We start from the raw sequence: 16,819 nt of genomic DNA, 5'->3' as shown, positions 1-16,819 counted from the left end.
TCTTGTCTCTACAAGCATAATGGTAAGCACTTTGAGACTAAACCATATTGTACAATTTGCCTTCCCATCGTGCCTGGATCAATGTTTTGCACATATTAAGAAACTGATAATTTTCTTTTGTCTATTTGTTTTCTAGAAACTAAGGATGCAAGAGAAAAATCTCTACACCAAAAGAGAGAAAAAGACACAATTTCTTTGTTTGGCAATGTGACCATGAGCAGGCCACTTGAAGAATTTTTCTAGCCTTTTGTTATTGTGCCTATTACAAGAATATCTGATAATTAAAAAGATCCTTTATAATTTTACAACTCAGAGTCTAGCCTGTTTTAGTTCATCTTAACTAAACACATTATAGATGGAATCTTAAAAATCAACAAGTATGTACTTTAAAAAAAATGATTGCAAATTGCTCTAAGTAAATACGCATGCAGATTATGCTTTCTTCCTTAACAGTCTATTCAACAAATTAAAGGTCAGAAGGACAGTATTATACTCTCAGCCCAATTCATGTTCTGTGAAAATGAAATATACTGACGTCCTATATTCTACTGGGACACATGATCTGTACCTATTTTCAGCCCATGGCTCTTCACACTCCATTGTTTAAAAATAGATCAGTTCTGAACTTTGGAGACAGACTCAGAAGGGCATTAACCTCTTTCTCGACAGTTAAGTTTGCCATTTTGCTCTAATCGAATAAGTATAAATCTGATCATGTTAAAAATAGACCTTCTTACTTTGTACACACTCCAACAGGCTCCCATAAGCAGAGGGGTATAGTTCACTGAATTTTTCTAATTAGTTTTTTTTTTTAGTTTTAAATACACTGCCTGCTTTTGCTAAAGCATTCATCAGTCTCATGATCATAACATTTCAATGCCAAATTTTGATGCTAAGACATTGTCTCCAGAAAGCTGGCTGTTAAAATGAAGGAAAGGCTTTATTAGCAGATCGTTTGGATACATTCCAGAAGAAATGAGACATATGATAAGAATGGACACTCCCTCTTCTGTGTGGCCTAACATCCTCTGAATAACCCTCTCATGGCACTCATATACAGTTATAATTGATTATTTAAATTTCTATCTCTCACTAAGCTGCAAGAACTATGAGAGCTGGGACCGTATCTTATTCTTCACCGGATCAGAGTAATACTTCAAATTAAATTTTCCTGTGCACTTATTATGTGCCAGGTACATTTCTAATTTTTTATATTTTTTGCTAATTTAATCTTTAAAATTTTTTTTTAATGTTTATTTTTTGAGAGAGACAGAGACAGAGTGTGAGCTGGGGTGGGGCAGAGAAAGAGGGAGATACAGAATCCGAAGCAGGCTCCAGACTCTGAGCTGTCAGCATAGAGCCCAACGCAGGGCTGGAACTCATGAACCATGAGATTATGAACTGACTTGAAGTCAGATGATTTAACTGACTGAGCCACCCAGGCACCCCCACTCATTTAATGTTTATAACAACTCTATGAAGTAGTTAATCTCACCATCATCCACATTAAAAAATGAGGAAAGGGAAATACATACAAGTTACTAAACAACCCAAGTCATACATATAGTAAGTTGTGGGGCTGGATTTAAATGGAGCTGGTGGAAACAGGGCCATGCTCTTAACCGTGATGCTGCATAGCCCCTTCGTAGTAGTTTCTCATTCATTATTTGTTGTACAACTGAAAGTATACATATGACTATTAATGGCACTGAGCATATCATAAAAGGGATTTAAACTATTCAAAACAATAAAACTGGATACAGAGCAGTTGTGGGAAAATAGGAGCATATTATAAGTGAATGGAAGGAGAAGCAAAAGCTCTCTAGGTAGAGCCAGGTCAAATAACAACTGGAGGGAGGGGAGGTTTCTAGACATCACTTAGGTTGGGCTTTGCAGACTCAGAATTTTGACCGGACACAGCCACAGAGCAACCAGAGATCGGAGATTATAGATAATGCATACATACATCATAAAATAATAGCTTTAATTTGAAATGCCAAGTTTCTGAGTACCATCTCAAAGTTTTTCTCAGAAAATTACAGTTGTTCTGGTCCATGTATTTTAGTTCACAGTGAAATGAAGATAATTTTTTAAGATGACTTTACAATCCCTCCTCAGAATGCTGACAATTGTAGTGGGGCCAGTGCTCAGGTCATAGTGGCCTAACTGAGGACGGTCATGCAACTTCATTTGCCATCTTTACCTCATGAGGTGGCTCCTACTTCGGTTTGGACAGGGAGACCAGCAACATTTGTTTCACGAGCCACTGACAACACTCTAGTAAGACTAGGAACAGAATCTTAAAAAAAATATATTTGTCTATTCTATGGATGTTACTAGGTTATAGAAATTTTACAGAGTATCTATATACCTTCTATAGTGATACTCTATTAAAATGTCCCCTTATCCCATCCTGACTGCACTAAATCACTAATAAAAATACCCTGAAGAAAGTGAAAAGTAAAAACATCCATGAGCAAAATAGGACCTTCTGGCATATCGTATATACACAAGAATCAAAATCACAGAGTTGCCTGGGTGGCTCAGTTGGTTAAGCGTCCGACTCTTGGTTTTGGCTCAGGTCATGATCTTAGGGTTCACGATTTTGAACCCCGTGTTGGGCTCCGTGCTGACAGTGTGGAGCCTGTATGTGATTCTCCCTCTCTTTCTCTGTCCCTAATACACTCATGCATGCTCTCTCCCTCCTTCTCTCTCAAAATAAATAAATAAACTTAAAAAAAAAATCAAAAAACATGGAGGAATCTAAAGATACCAGCATCCTTTTGTTATATCTGAGAAACCATATTTTCCATACTATAATGGAAAGTGATATTAAGAGAATTCTATGGCCAGAGCACTTCATAGTTCTGGGCATCACTTTTTATCCACATGAACACTACTGTTTTGTTGACAAAATGTTCTCTCTGAGCTCTAACAATCAATGATTCTTTGAGATGATTTGCCAAATGTGAGATTAATACTTTCTTTGCATTCGTTTACTTATCCAACAAGTAGTTATTAAATGTATACTGCCTAGGGACTGAAGTTATGGTGGAAATCAAGAAAGACAAAACCCTCGCCTTCTTGGATCCAAGACAATACAGTGGATGTACCCAGCAAAAAGGCTTATGTTCAGAGAAGGACTTCAAGAGAACGAATTCAGATAAACTTCTCAAGGAGGGCCTCTTTGAGAAGGTACCATTTTTATGGAGACTGGGACAATAAGAATGAGCCAGATATTTGTTAAATTTGTCTTCAACATATGAAAAGATAAATCACCTAATTCATGACACAGAAATAGAAACAGAAGAGTGTACTTGATGAAGTAGTGTTTTTGTAGTAACTGCTAACTGAATTAATTTGCATATGCATGGTATAAGATTTTTGTTAAGATCGTAGGTCATGCAAAAGAAATTCCTTCCGCCATTTTACATCTTTGGGAGTATTCATATTTAAAAGTATTCAAACACATTAAAAATAAACTGGGCTATAAAATGGATAAAACATAATAATGGCTTAATTGATTATGAATATAGAATAATTTTCACATTCCTTAACATTGCATTTTATGTTTTGACTCAATAGGTCTTTTGCATATGTTTTTGAGAGTCTGAAGGCTTGACCTACCTTTCACTTCTACGCATTCCTGAGTACTCTGACTTGTGTTAGGGTAGAAATCACTGCTCTTTAGTATACATTAGCATCTCATATTAGGCTACATAGTTTCATAAAAATGAGCCTTCTGTACAATAAAGTATTTTAAGTTAAAACTTTTGTTGCAATATAAAATGGTGGTTGACTCAAAATTGAACATATGATTAGCAATTATATATGTTATATATATATTATATAGCAATTATATGGTGTGTGGTGTATACCATACATATCTTATATTTTTACCTTTTGTCACAAAATACATATCAAATAGTCCAGCTCTCCCCTTCCAAGTATTCTACTTTCATTCATTTGACATTGATGGGATCAGTCATTCAATGTCTTCTATGTGCCGGGCACTTTCTAGACACTAGGAGCACAAGAGTGACCAAAATATGCCTTTGCCAAGTTGATGCCTCATCTTCTAACTGGAATGAAGCTTTTGATGAAATAATGTAATTTATTACTTTAAAAAGATTTCTCGTGATCTACCATGATGACTTTAACACAGCGGGTACATAACACTCTAATTTAATAGGGAGCAAGATGTATTTCTCATTGTTCTTATTGAACTTTTCTCTGGCTTTTTTAGATTCATGTTTTATTTGAATAATGACTCTTGTTATCTCTCTGCTATGCGTTTCCTTACTTTCTTGACCCATCTATTTCCTTTCTAATAAAGTCTTACCTCAGTATAACATTAAATTTATGCTTTTGCATGATTCTGATGCCAGAAGTGCAAAAACTGAAAAGGAGGGGAACAAATGCAGAACATTGTTTTCACGTTTTTAAGGTGTTAAGTGTCTGAGCACACCATGATTCCACTTACAAAATCTCTATTTTTATTAAGTAGTCACAATTCTTACTCTGTTTTTCATTCATAATTCTGTTAAAGGCCATTCAGTCAGTAAATATTTGATGAGTTCCTACTATACGTTGGTCAATAAAGGTATAAAGATTAAGGCATAGCCTCTATCCTCAAGAAAATCATAGTCTTAGACAAACAATAAACTGACAAATGATAAATACAATGTTAGAGACAGAGCGGTCAGGAAAAATTTACGAAGAAGTTCACGTGTGGTAAGAGTGTTTAATGGGAAGTGGAAGGTAAGCTGAGTAGAAAGGAGTGAAGATAGAGTAGCATGAGGAAAGGCAATGAGATATTCACAGTACTTTCTCTTTTCCCCAGAAAATTATCAACAGTTTCCTGTTGATGAAGTGTTAATGAAAAAAAAAAGTAAAGATGAAGGCAGGGCATGGAGCGTCTCATATGCCATGTCAAGGAGCTTGGACTTTTCCTACAGGGGATGAGAGATCATGATCAGGTTCTAGGAAGAGAGTAGAGTCATGACATTTGTGTTCTATATCAGTCAGTATGGTGGCCATGTGATAGTATCCGTTTGAACTGAGGTCAAAAGCAGGGAGAAAAGCTGTGAGTGAACTTCAGAAGTTGAATTAAAAGACACCAAGACTCTGGACCATGGTGTTTGAAAATATAAGGAAATTGGACATATGTCTTCATATGGCTGTGGATGTTTGGTAGTGGGTAAAAATGAAAAGTGAGTTTTTTCCACTGAACATCAGAGTAAATTAATGTGTGGCAAGAGAAGGGTAGTTAATAAAATGCACATGGTTAAGAAGATGCACTTGTTATTCTGATTTCACACTACAATGAGTATCTTTAGCACAGGGGAATGCTTCCTATTTAAGCATGAAACTTCTTAGGCTTCATTTTTACACTCACTTTTTCTGTCCGCTTTCCGTATTCCCTCAATGACATTTTACGCTGGAATCCTAACATTTTCCTGCTTCTTTGAAATATATCCTTAGTTTTATCATATCTTCCTGTCTTGATTTAGTCTTAATCTCTGATACCCTCTCTTGGTTACCTTTGTTTCCCTGCTATGGCCTCTCCCATCCTGCCTCTGAATTCCTCTGGGCCCTTGAGAACCCAGCCTGGCTCCAGTGTCCTGAGCTTCTGCCTTTCAATGAAAGGGATTTGAATTTAAAGCAAATTCTGTAATCCAACAAAGAGATAAACCAAAGCACACTGATATATATTTTTTAGAAAACTATACATTATTTTGTTTCTAAAACTACAACAAAGAATGGAGCTTCAATTGTGTTTCCCAAAGCAAAACAATTTGTGATAGTCTTACTTGAGGTATTTGTAAAGAAAATAAGCTAATCAACAGCAGATATTTAATTCCTTTACTGACAAACTCTTAATTGATAGTTTAAGGCTCAAAAAAAAATACAAATAACTTTTAGGGGATGCAGAAGCTTGGGAATGGTTATAAATGGTAAAGATATTAGTTGCAATGAAAATATTTAGTGAGCATTTGATATATGCTACATGCACTAGAGATTTCAAGAGAAATTTAAAATATAGATAAGCCTTTGGTCTTAAGGAACTTTCAAGACCAAAGTGGAGAAAACAAATGTGAACCAATAATGATAACATAGACAGAATGGATAAGGAGCCCACAAGAGCTGTAGACTCAGTGCATTAGGGGGTCAAAGAAAAGAAAGATCAAATCTAGCATGGAAAATCAAAAACAAGTTATGAATAAAGAAATATTATTTGAACTAGATTTTGCTAACAGATGAGAGACATTTCTGAAAACCATATGAAGCAAGGTGAGAAATTATAATTGATTTTTGCAAAACAGCAAGTTGCACAGTTTGGCTGTAGGCCACTCTGGAACATGTGGAGCAGCAGGGAAAGTAAAGCTGGAAATTTAGCTGGGACCAGAGCACAGAAGGGCTGGAATACGAGTCTAGGGAGACTAAATTGGATTTAATTTTGTATGTAAAGAGAGAAAGTTTCTCAGGAGAGAAATGAGTAGCTCATCCTCATTAAAAAAAAAAAAAAAGATTAATCTAGCAGCAATGTTTTAAGTGGCAGTTAGAGAAGACAGCCCAGAGACTGGAAGGCAAAGTAAGGAGACAGTGCCAACTGTCCATGTGAGAGGACTAAGGTTAGGGCCAAGGCACTGGGGAAGGCAACAAGGGCACAGTGGGATGTACTGCTACAGTGCACTGATGGCATTTGGTGATTGGATGTGCAGAGCAGAGAAAGTTTCCAAAGACTATAATTTTACATTCCAATTGACTTGAGAGAACGACTAAAACATTTACTGAAACACTTCAAAAGAAAAATGGTTTAGTCATGATAGATAACGACTATATTACATAGCTTATTATATATACCATGTAGATTTAAGAAAACAGCATATTGGCAAGAACTTGGAGCTCATAATTTACAGAAGTAAGGTACAAGAAGACATAAATTTAAAAAGAACAGATTAAGATATGCAAAATGAGAAGCCAATGGCTTATTCATGGTTCAGTGTTAAGGAAGTCCAAAAAAGAGATTCAGGATGTGTGTTTTGCTAACACTTTAAAAAGTACCACCAAGGGCTCAAAGGCAAAGGCTTTGATGAGTAACAGGTTTCTGATAACTTGCAAGGAAACAACTTTGGTAAAGAAGTGCAGATCAAACCACAGTGTAATGATTACACAGCTATCTTTTGAGAAGGTTGGTAGTAAAAGAAAGAAGGGAAAGAAAAGCACTATAAGAAATATGAACAATTATGTGAATATTCCTTTGATCAGGAGTGACCTGAATATTCAAGTGGGCAGACAGAAGACTTCTGGGGAGGTATGGAAAGAAGATGCAAGGCAAACGGGATTATTGACATTCAAGCGTTTTTGTTGTTTTTTTAAGTGTGTCTATTTTGAGAGAGACAGTATGAGTGGGGGAGGGACAGAGAGAGAGGGAGGGAGAGAGAATTCCAAGCAGGCTCCTTGCTGTCTCCATGCTGTCAGCACAGAGCCCAATGAGGGGCTCAAACTCACGAAATCATGAGATCAAGACCTGAGCCAAATCCAAGAGTTGGATGCTTAATCAACTGACCCACCCACGCACCATGACATTGAAGTGTTTTAATGAGGAAATAGGAAATGAATTACTTGCAACAGGTCAGGTTTGTCTATAATCAAAGTCTAAGGAATAAACAGGTAAAATGAACATGGAAGGAGAATAGAAATCAAAAAAAAGATAAAGAAACAGTTCAGTTAGCAAGAGATGACAGAGTGTAAGGTTGAAAAGATATAATGAGGACACACGAAAGAATTTTTATGACTAGGGATACAGAAAATAAGACCGTTCTGACAGTCATAATTAGAAGAAAAATGTTCCAGTACTTTTTTTTTGAACAATCGAATCTGTATATGAGAGAACATATGGGAGAAGAAAAGCAAAGCACTGGGTTCTGATTCCTCTCCTGAGTAGTGTCATAACATGGACTTGAAGATTTGCCATGAAAAGAGAAAATAAACCATGACCATGTACCATGGATATCGAGGACTAGAAACCTTACCTCTCTCAGAGGATCGTTGAGTTCATTGAGAATGTTTTCCTCATCAAAGATTTTGCCTTGGTATCTGTGTTCATAGTAATCGTGTATCTTCTGACGCATATCAGCTGGTAACTTATGGAAGGACATGTATTGTTCCACTTGCTTATACTGTAAGGAATGGAAAATGGAAATTAGAAAACATCGTTATGCTGTATGAAAAATTATCATGTTACTTTGTCATGCTCAATATTCAATAACATTTGAATAACAGTAACAAAAAGAAGAAATCTTTTAAGGGGAAGGAACTAATGTACTAGGCTATAATGTACCTACTCTGTGTGACATGCTATGCAAGGAATTTATTAGGTAAACATTTCCTGTAAAGAACTGAGATGTTGTTGAGGGGCAGGAAAGGAGCTCTGAGTGAATTTAAGGGTGTCATCCCAGAAAAGCCAGTGATGGGGCAAGAAAAAAAGTGATGTTATTTTCTTGGAATCTTTGTTCAGCTGAGTTCTAAAAAAAGTATCAGGTTGAGGTTTGGTGCCTCATCTGGATAGAATCTCCTAAGTTTGGGTAGTACAAAAGGTGCTATCTTAGACCTTATAGCAAAAGATCAGACCTAATTAAAATTTGAATTTCGTGACAGAGAGCCTGGCAGCTGTTTGTAAGTCATTGATACTCAAGCAACACAGATGCCCTGTAGAGTAAGAGAATATGTCACACTTCAATTTAGGACTTTAGAGACTATCAGGGTGAGACTAGATCCAGATAATTTTACAGTTGAAAATGAACTCAGACATTTAAGTTCATTTAACCAAGAAGTTCTTAAACTTGATTGTTTATAACACTTGGGGTGAGGTTGCCTTTTGGGATTACAGATTTTTCAGGCTTAACTCCAGAGATTGATTCCCTCAATGTATTTGCTTTTGTGAATTTACACACACTCATACATACACATATACACTTTGAAAATAAATCCCTGCTATTCAAACAAAAGCATAGATATTACCTAGGAACTTATTAGAAGAGAATTTTAGGCTTTACCCCAGACCTTTGAAATCAGAGTCTACATCTTAAAAAAAAGATTGTCAGATGACTTATACACATTTGAGAAACATTCCCTTGGGACACCTGGGTGTCTCAGTTGGTTAAGCACCTGACCTTCAACTCAAGTCATGACCTCACGGCTCTTGAGTTCAAGCCCTGCATCAGTCTCTGTGCTAACAGCTCAGAGCCTGGAGCCTGCTTTGGATTCTTTGTCTCACTCTCTCTCTGTCCCTCTGACGCTTGTACTCTGGTTCTCTCTCTCTCTCAAAAACAAAAGTTAAAAAAAATTTAAAAAAAGAGAAACATTCCTGTGATGTTGCAAATACAGATGGTCATGAGACCACGCTTTGAAAAAATTAATTAAAGCCCCCAAACTAGTCTCATCGCATAGATGATAAAATGAATACAAATAAAAAAGTACGCAATAAAACTGGATAAATACACTGGAAAAAGACTCTTCCCTTTTTTTTTTTTTTTTTAAATTTTTTTTTTTTCAGCGTTTATTTATTTTTGGGACAGAGAGAGACAGAGCATGAACGGGGGAGGGGCAGAGAGAGAGGGAGACACAGAATCGGAAACAGGCTCCAGGCTCTGAGCCATCAGCCCAGAGCCTGACGCGGGGCTCGAACTCACAGACCGTGAGATCGTGACCTGGCTGAAGTCGGACGCTTAACCGACTGCGCCACCCAGGCGCCCCAAGACTCTTCCCTTAAACAAAATACATTTGATGTGTTTTGGAGAACACATGGATATTTTCTTCTCACTTTTTTTCCTGATGGAATAGCTCTGACTAGAAGATATAGCTCTCCCAACTGTCCACAATTAGTGTAGTAATTGGTACATGATAAAACATATATCTAATCAGAGACAGCAACCTATTACATTTCTTCAAGTTTGTGTACATAATTTCCTTTCACATAACATTCCTAGTTTTTAGACTTCCCTTTTGAGATTAGTATTTTTAAAGGAAATACAACTTTGTCATGAGACTTCCTTTATTTGGTCACCAGACTGTCCCCCAAGTATTTAAAGCCTGCAGGCCTATATATATCTCTTTCTCTCTGTCTGAAGCAACTTGATTATGATTTAGGCATTTTAAATTCAGGCACCAATTCTGTCACTGTCATAGTGTGTACGTAGCTTCTAGTATGTGCTTGAGAAGGATTGCTTAATTTTTCCTGAAGAGCTCAAAATCTGTATGCCTATTTAACCTTGGTAACCCACTTGGAGAGACCTAGGATTCAGTCTACTTGCAACTCATGCAATAGTCCATTAGAAAGAAGCTTCAGTGACCTCTATAAGACTACTGTGTAGGATAAAGTTGATTTGCAGCTGGACTCAAAAAGCTCTATCATTATTTCTAGAGACATCTGTATATCTGATTTTTACTTTTACCCAAAAAGAGGGCAGTGGGATATCTGATGTACTGTTTAGGGTCTAAGGCTCCTCTGGAAACCCCCAAGTTTAACTTTTGCACTAATGATTTGCAACTAGCTGATCTGGTTTGCTTATTCTGGCTTGACTATTTAAAAAGCTGTTGATGGCTTGGTTGCTGAGCTCCCCCACAAACCGAGCCTCCTTGCACAGATTTTGGTGGATCAAGCCAGAAACTCAGCATGTCCCACATGCCCAAAGATGGGGTATTTTAAAAGGAAATACTCATGCTGGGGAAAGGCTCTTCAGCTTCTCTTGCTTGTCTGCATTCTTTCTCTGGAGCACTGTATCCTTTGCCTTTAAATAAATAAATAAATAAAATAAAAGTCTGGTGGATCCTGTTAAATATTCAAACTTGGTAAAACAATAAAACAGCTTAAGACAACAGGACTGCCACAGTTTTTCTTATTGCATTGATGAAAATCTTTCAGTTCTGGACAAATAAAGGATTCAACTTTCTTCAGGACCAGTAGTGGTCAAATAATCTCTGCTTACTTTTCTCAACAAACTGTCCAAACTGGTTGGACTGGTAAGAATCTTTAACCTTAACCAGGATACTAAACTCTAGATTTCTCTGTTCTTTGCATGCATCTCAGGGGGTATGGGAGACAGCATTAAAAGTTAGTAGCATTTTATTCATTTTTAGAAATCTGTGCCTATGTGTAAGGGCCTACTCATTTAGAAAACAAATAATGTGTTCAATGTCTATCTCTGGAATTGGAAAACTAATCCTTGATTAGCTAATTATAAAGGTTATACATAAAATTATTTTATTTTTATGGAAAGTCAGGATTGGTTGAATATAGTTATTTTGCCTCATAAAAATCATTTAATCACTTTAGACTTTGACCAATCTACAGTAAGAATCTTATACCACATGATCTTTGTTCTTTCAGACTAAAGTTCTATGAGTATTTCTTGTCATTTAATCATACTGAGTTCAATTTGATTTGACCCATATTACATATTTTAAACATTAATTGATTTATAGTAATTACTGATCTAACAAATACTAACTGATTGCTGTGTGCCAATGGTTCTCAAGGTACAGTTGATAAAACACCAGTATCACTGGGGAACTTGTTAGAAATGCATGGTTGAAGTTTTCACCCCAGATCTACTAAATCAGAAACTCTGAATTAGAAATTCTAGAAGTCCGTGTTTTAACAAGCCTTCCCTACACTAAAATATCAGAACCACTTCTATATGCTAAGTAGTGAGTTAATTTGGGACATAAAGAAGCATGTTTGAGTGAGAGTAGGGGATAGAAAGGAAATCCAGTTTTGACAAGTTAAGTTTAAGATGTCCATGGCACATCCTAATGCTTATATGTAGGTCAGGCACTTAAAAGACAAGGTATACACATAATCAATGATTAAGAGATCACTAAGGGAGAATGTGTCAACTAAAAGGATTTTTTAAAGTGGAACCTACGTTTTAAAAGCAGTTGCATCATGGAAATTGATCAAGTTAAGGGAACTGAGATTAGCCAGCGAAATGTGACAGAACCAAAAAACTTGACTCACAGCAAAGAAGGATAAAATTCAAGGGAAAGATAGGGTGCTCAAAAGGAGTATTTCTAAGAAAAGAGGTATTGAACCATAACCACTGAATTTGGGAATTGGGTAATGATCTTTGGTAGAATACAACACTTACTGAAAACAGGGACAATTTATTTTTGTCTGTTTCCCTCATACTTAACAGGACTTGCAAAAATGAATGAAAATATGATGTATGTGCGATGTGAAGAATAAAAATAATAAACTACTCATTGAAAAAGACACCTAGTAGTGGGTGGATAATGGAAAAAATGTAGAAGAGAGCAAAGTTTAAAAAAAGATAAAATGGAAAGGATTCTGTTACTTGTAGTACTATACTGTATGCAAAAGATAACTTGATACATTTGATAGTCACTGATGAAGAGATTTTTGAAAAACAAAGATGTGAATACAATTCTTTCTTGAATATATAAAGCCAAAAGCTCAAACCGTCAGATCTAAAGAAACTACAGCATTACCATTTAAAATTCTAATGTGTTTTATTTTCAAAATCTTCTGTGCAATTAAAATAGTACATAAAAATAATGTGTGAATATGATACTAAAAATGAGATCTAATAGAGTGTTTATAATGAAGGCAACATTCCATTATTAAACTCATTCCTCCCATGTTACCACTTTTATAACTTTTATTTTTTTATTGTTGAGAGAGAGAGAGAGATGGAGGAGTGCACAGGGAAAAGCACAAGGAAAACACTTCCCAAAGCCATTGACTGGGAAAATAAGAGAGACTGATTTTTGAGAGTTTTTACAACCACGGGACTCAAAGACTGGAGTTTGAGAGGTCCATAGCATGGCTGGTATGGAGCCTGGGAGGTGCTGCAGTGCTCCTGTGGAGGAGGGCTGATAGCCCAGGAGCAGACAGCATAATCTGAGAATCCCCTGGGACATACTGAGAGAGATGGTTCCCTCTCTTGAAGCACATCTGCAAGGTGGCATTTCCTCTCTGGATACAAAAGAGCTTGCAGGCACCATTTCCTTCCCCCAACCCTCAGCATAAACTAACTTCAGTAAGCAGCACAGTGCCAACACCAAAAGCCTAAACCACTTACACCAAGCCCCACCTCCTGCCCTCTGCAGATGCTGCATTTCATTGGGAAGTGTGCCTGAGAAGCAGGGAAGCGGGCCCCTCCCCCAGAAGACCAGCATAAACCCCTTGCTTGCACCCCTACTGACCATAGAGTTCTGCAAAGCTTCAGCTCTGGTGGAGATAGCATAAGGTCTCTTTTAACAAGCAGACCTGAGCATACCTAGTTAAAACTCACCACACTCTGGCCAGGGTCCCAATACTCCCCATTTCAGGCAAGGAGAAACTCTGCAGAGGACTGCCTGAGAGAAATAGAAGCCAAAACACCATAGCAGAGTGCACACAGCATACACCAAAGACACTTCCTGAAGTGCCAGGCCATGCATGGTATACGACCTCTTTATAAAGCCATTACTTTCAAGAGCAGGAAACATAACAGGCTTTGGTAACACAGAGAAGAAGACAGAGACCTAGACAAAATGCCAAGATGGAGGGATTCATCCCCAAAAAAGAACAAGAAATGGTCACAGACAGTGATCTAATCAAAACAGATATATGCAATATGCCTTATCGAGAAATTAAAGCAGCAATCATAAGGATACTAGGTAGGCTTGAGAAAGGCATAGAGGACAACAGGGAGTCCTTTACTATAGATACGAAAGACCTAAAAGCTAGTCAGGATGAAATGAAAAGTGTGGTAACTGAGATTCAAAAATGAGTAAATGTAATGACCACAAGTATGGAAGAAGCAGAGGAATAAATATGTGACATAGAAGATATAATTATGGAAAACAATTAAGCTTAAAAGAAGAAGTAAAGAAAAATGTTAGATCATGAATGTAGACTTAGGGAACTCAGTGATTCTATAAAGTGTAATAACATTCATATGATAGGAGTACCAGAGGAAGAAGAGAGGGAAAGGGGTGCAGAAGGCTTATTTGAGGAAATAATGGCTGAAAACTTCCCTAATGGGGAAGGAAACATACATCCAAATCCAAGAGGCACACAGAACTCCCGTCAAAATCAACAACAGCAGGCTAGCAGCAAGACAAATTGTAGTTAAATTTGCAAAATTTAGAGATAAAGAAAAAAATCCTAAGAGCAGCAAGACAAAAGAAGTCCTTAACTTACAAGGGAAGAAAATAAGGTTAGCAGCAGATCTCTCCACAGAAACTTGGCAGGCAAGAAGGGAGTAGCATGATATATTCAATGTGCTGAATGGGAAAAATATGCAGCCAAGAATACTCTGTCCAGCAAGGCTATCATTCACAATAGAAGGAGAGACAAAGAGTTTTCCAGACAAACAAAAACTAAGAGTCATGACTACAAAACAAGCCCTGCAAAAAATATTAAAGGGACCTCTTTGAGTGGGGGAAGAAAGACCAAAAGTGACAAAGACTTGTAAGGAACAGAAAATCTCCAGAAACAATCACAAAACAAGCAATAAAATGGCACTAAATTCATATCTATCAATAATCATTCTGAATGCAAATGGACTAAATGCTCCAATTGAAAGACATAAGGTGTCAGAATGGATAAAAAAAATAAGATCCACCTATGTGTTGCCTATAAGGAGATCTATTTTAGACCTAAAGACAACTGCAGGTTGAAAGTGAGGGGATGGAGAACCATTTGTCATGCAATGGATGTCAAAAGAAAGCTGGAGTAGCACCATTATATCAGACAAACTAGATTCTAAGCCAAAGACTGTAAAAAAAAAATAAAAATGGACACTATATCATAATAAAGGGGTCTATCCAACAAGAAGATCTAACAATTGTAAATATTTATGCCCTCAACTTGATAGAACCCAAATATATAAATAATAGCAAACACAGTGGAACACATTGATAATAATACAGTAATAGTAGGGGACTTTAACACCCCACTGACATCAATGGACAGATCATCTAAGGGGAAAATCAACAAGGAAATGATGGCTTTGAATGACACACCGACCCAGATGGACTTAACAGATATATTCAGAACATTTCATCCTAACAGCAGAATACACATTATTTTCAAGTACACATGGGACATTCTCCAGAATAGATCACATATTGGGTCATAAATCAGGCCTCAACAGACACAAAAAGATTGAGATCATACCATGCATATTTTCAAACCATAATGTTATGAAATTTGAAGGAAACTGCAAGGTAAAATTTGGAAAGACCACAAATACATGGAAGTTAAAGAACATCCTACTAAAGAATGAATGGTTTAACCAGGAAATTAAAGAAAAAATAAAAAATACATGGAAACAAATGAAAATTAACACAAGACAGTCAAAAACCTTTGGGATGCAGCAAAAGCGATATAAGAGGGAAGTATATCGCAATACAAGCCTACATCAAGAAGCAAGAAAAATCTCCAATATAGTACCTAACCTTACACCTAGAGGAACTAAACAACAACAACAACAACAACAACAACAAATGAAGCCTAAAGCCAGTGAAGAGGGTAAGTAATGAAGATTAGAACAGAAACAAATGATATAGAAACAAAAAAAATAAACCACAGTAGTAAAGATCAATGAAACCAGGAACTGGTTCTTTGAAAAAATTAATACAATTGATAAACTCCTAGCCAGACCTGTCAAAAAGAAAAGAGGAAGGACCAAAATAAATAAAATCACAAATGAGAGAGGAGAGATCACAACCAACAGCACAGAAATACAAGCAATTATAAGAGAATGTTAGGAAAAATTATATGCCATTCTGAAAGAAATGAATAAATTCCCAGAAACATAAACTACCAAAACTGAAATGGTAAAAATACAAAACTTGAACAGAATAATAACTAGCAAAGAAATTGAATCAGTAGTCAAAAATCTCCCAACAAACGAAAATTCGTGGCCAGATTGCTTTACAGGGGAATGCTACCAAACATTTAAAGAAGAGTTAATACCTATTTTTCTTAAACTCTTCCAAAAAAGAGAAATGGAAAGAAAACTTCCAAACTCATTCTACAAGGCCTGCATTACCTTGATTCCAAACCAGACAATTACCCCACTGAAAAAGAATATTACAGGCCAATATCCCTGATGAACATGGATGCAAAAATTCTCAACAAAACAGTACCACATTGAATCCGATAGTACATTAAAAGGGTCATTCACCATGATCAAGTGGGATTCAATTTTGGACTTCAAGGGTGGTTCAATATTTGCAAATCAATCAATGTGATATACCACATTAATAAAAGAAAAGATAAGATGTATGATCCTCTCAATAGATACAGAGAAAGCATTTGACAAACCACAGCATCCATTCCTGATAAAAACCTGTAACATCATAGGGACAGAGGGAACATACTGCAACATCATAAAGACCATATATACAAAAGACCCACAGGTAATATCATCTTCAATAGGGAAAGAGTGAGAGCTTTTCCTCTATGGTCAGGAACAAGACAGGATGTCCACTCTCACCATTGTCATTCAATAATGGGAAGTCCTAGTCTCAGCAATCAGACTACAATAAAATAAAATAAAATGCATCCAAATCAGCAAGGAAAAAGTCAAACTTTCACTATTCACGGATGACATGACACTCCAGGTAGAAAACCCAAAAGACTCCACCAAAAATTTGCTAGAACTGATACATGAATTCAGCAACATTGTAGGATACAAAATCAATGTACAGAAATAGCTTGTATTTCTAGACATCAATAATGAAGCAGCAGAATAGGAATCAAGGAATCGATCCCATTTATAACTGCACCAAAACCCAT

The 16,819-nt window shown here is 36.6% G+C and overlaps 1 protein-coding gene across 1 annotated transcript in view; it reads right to left on the bottom strand.

Moving 5' to 3' along the window:
• Positions 1-16,819, bottom strand: part of HCN1 (hyperpolarization activated cyclic nucleotide gated potassium channel 1) — a 390,472-nt gene that overhangs the window by 63,521 nt on the left and 310,132 nt on the right. Inside the window, exon 5 of the mRNA XM_011286847.4 lies at positions 8,040-8,186. Coding sequence (XP_011285149.2) covers positions 8,040-8,186 — 147 coding nt within the window. The remainder of the gene's footprint in view (positions 1-8,039; positions 8,187-16,819) is intronic.

This window comes from Felis catus, chromosome A1 (genome assembly GCF_018350175.1).
Source record: "Felis catus isolate Fca126 chromosome A1, F.catus_Fca126_mat1.0, whole genome shotgun sequence".
Lineage (NCBI taxonomy): Eukaryota > Metazoa > Chordata > Mammalia > Carnivora > Felidae > Felis > Felis catus.
This window is presented reverse-complemented; position numbering and strand designations above follow the sequence as displayed.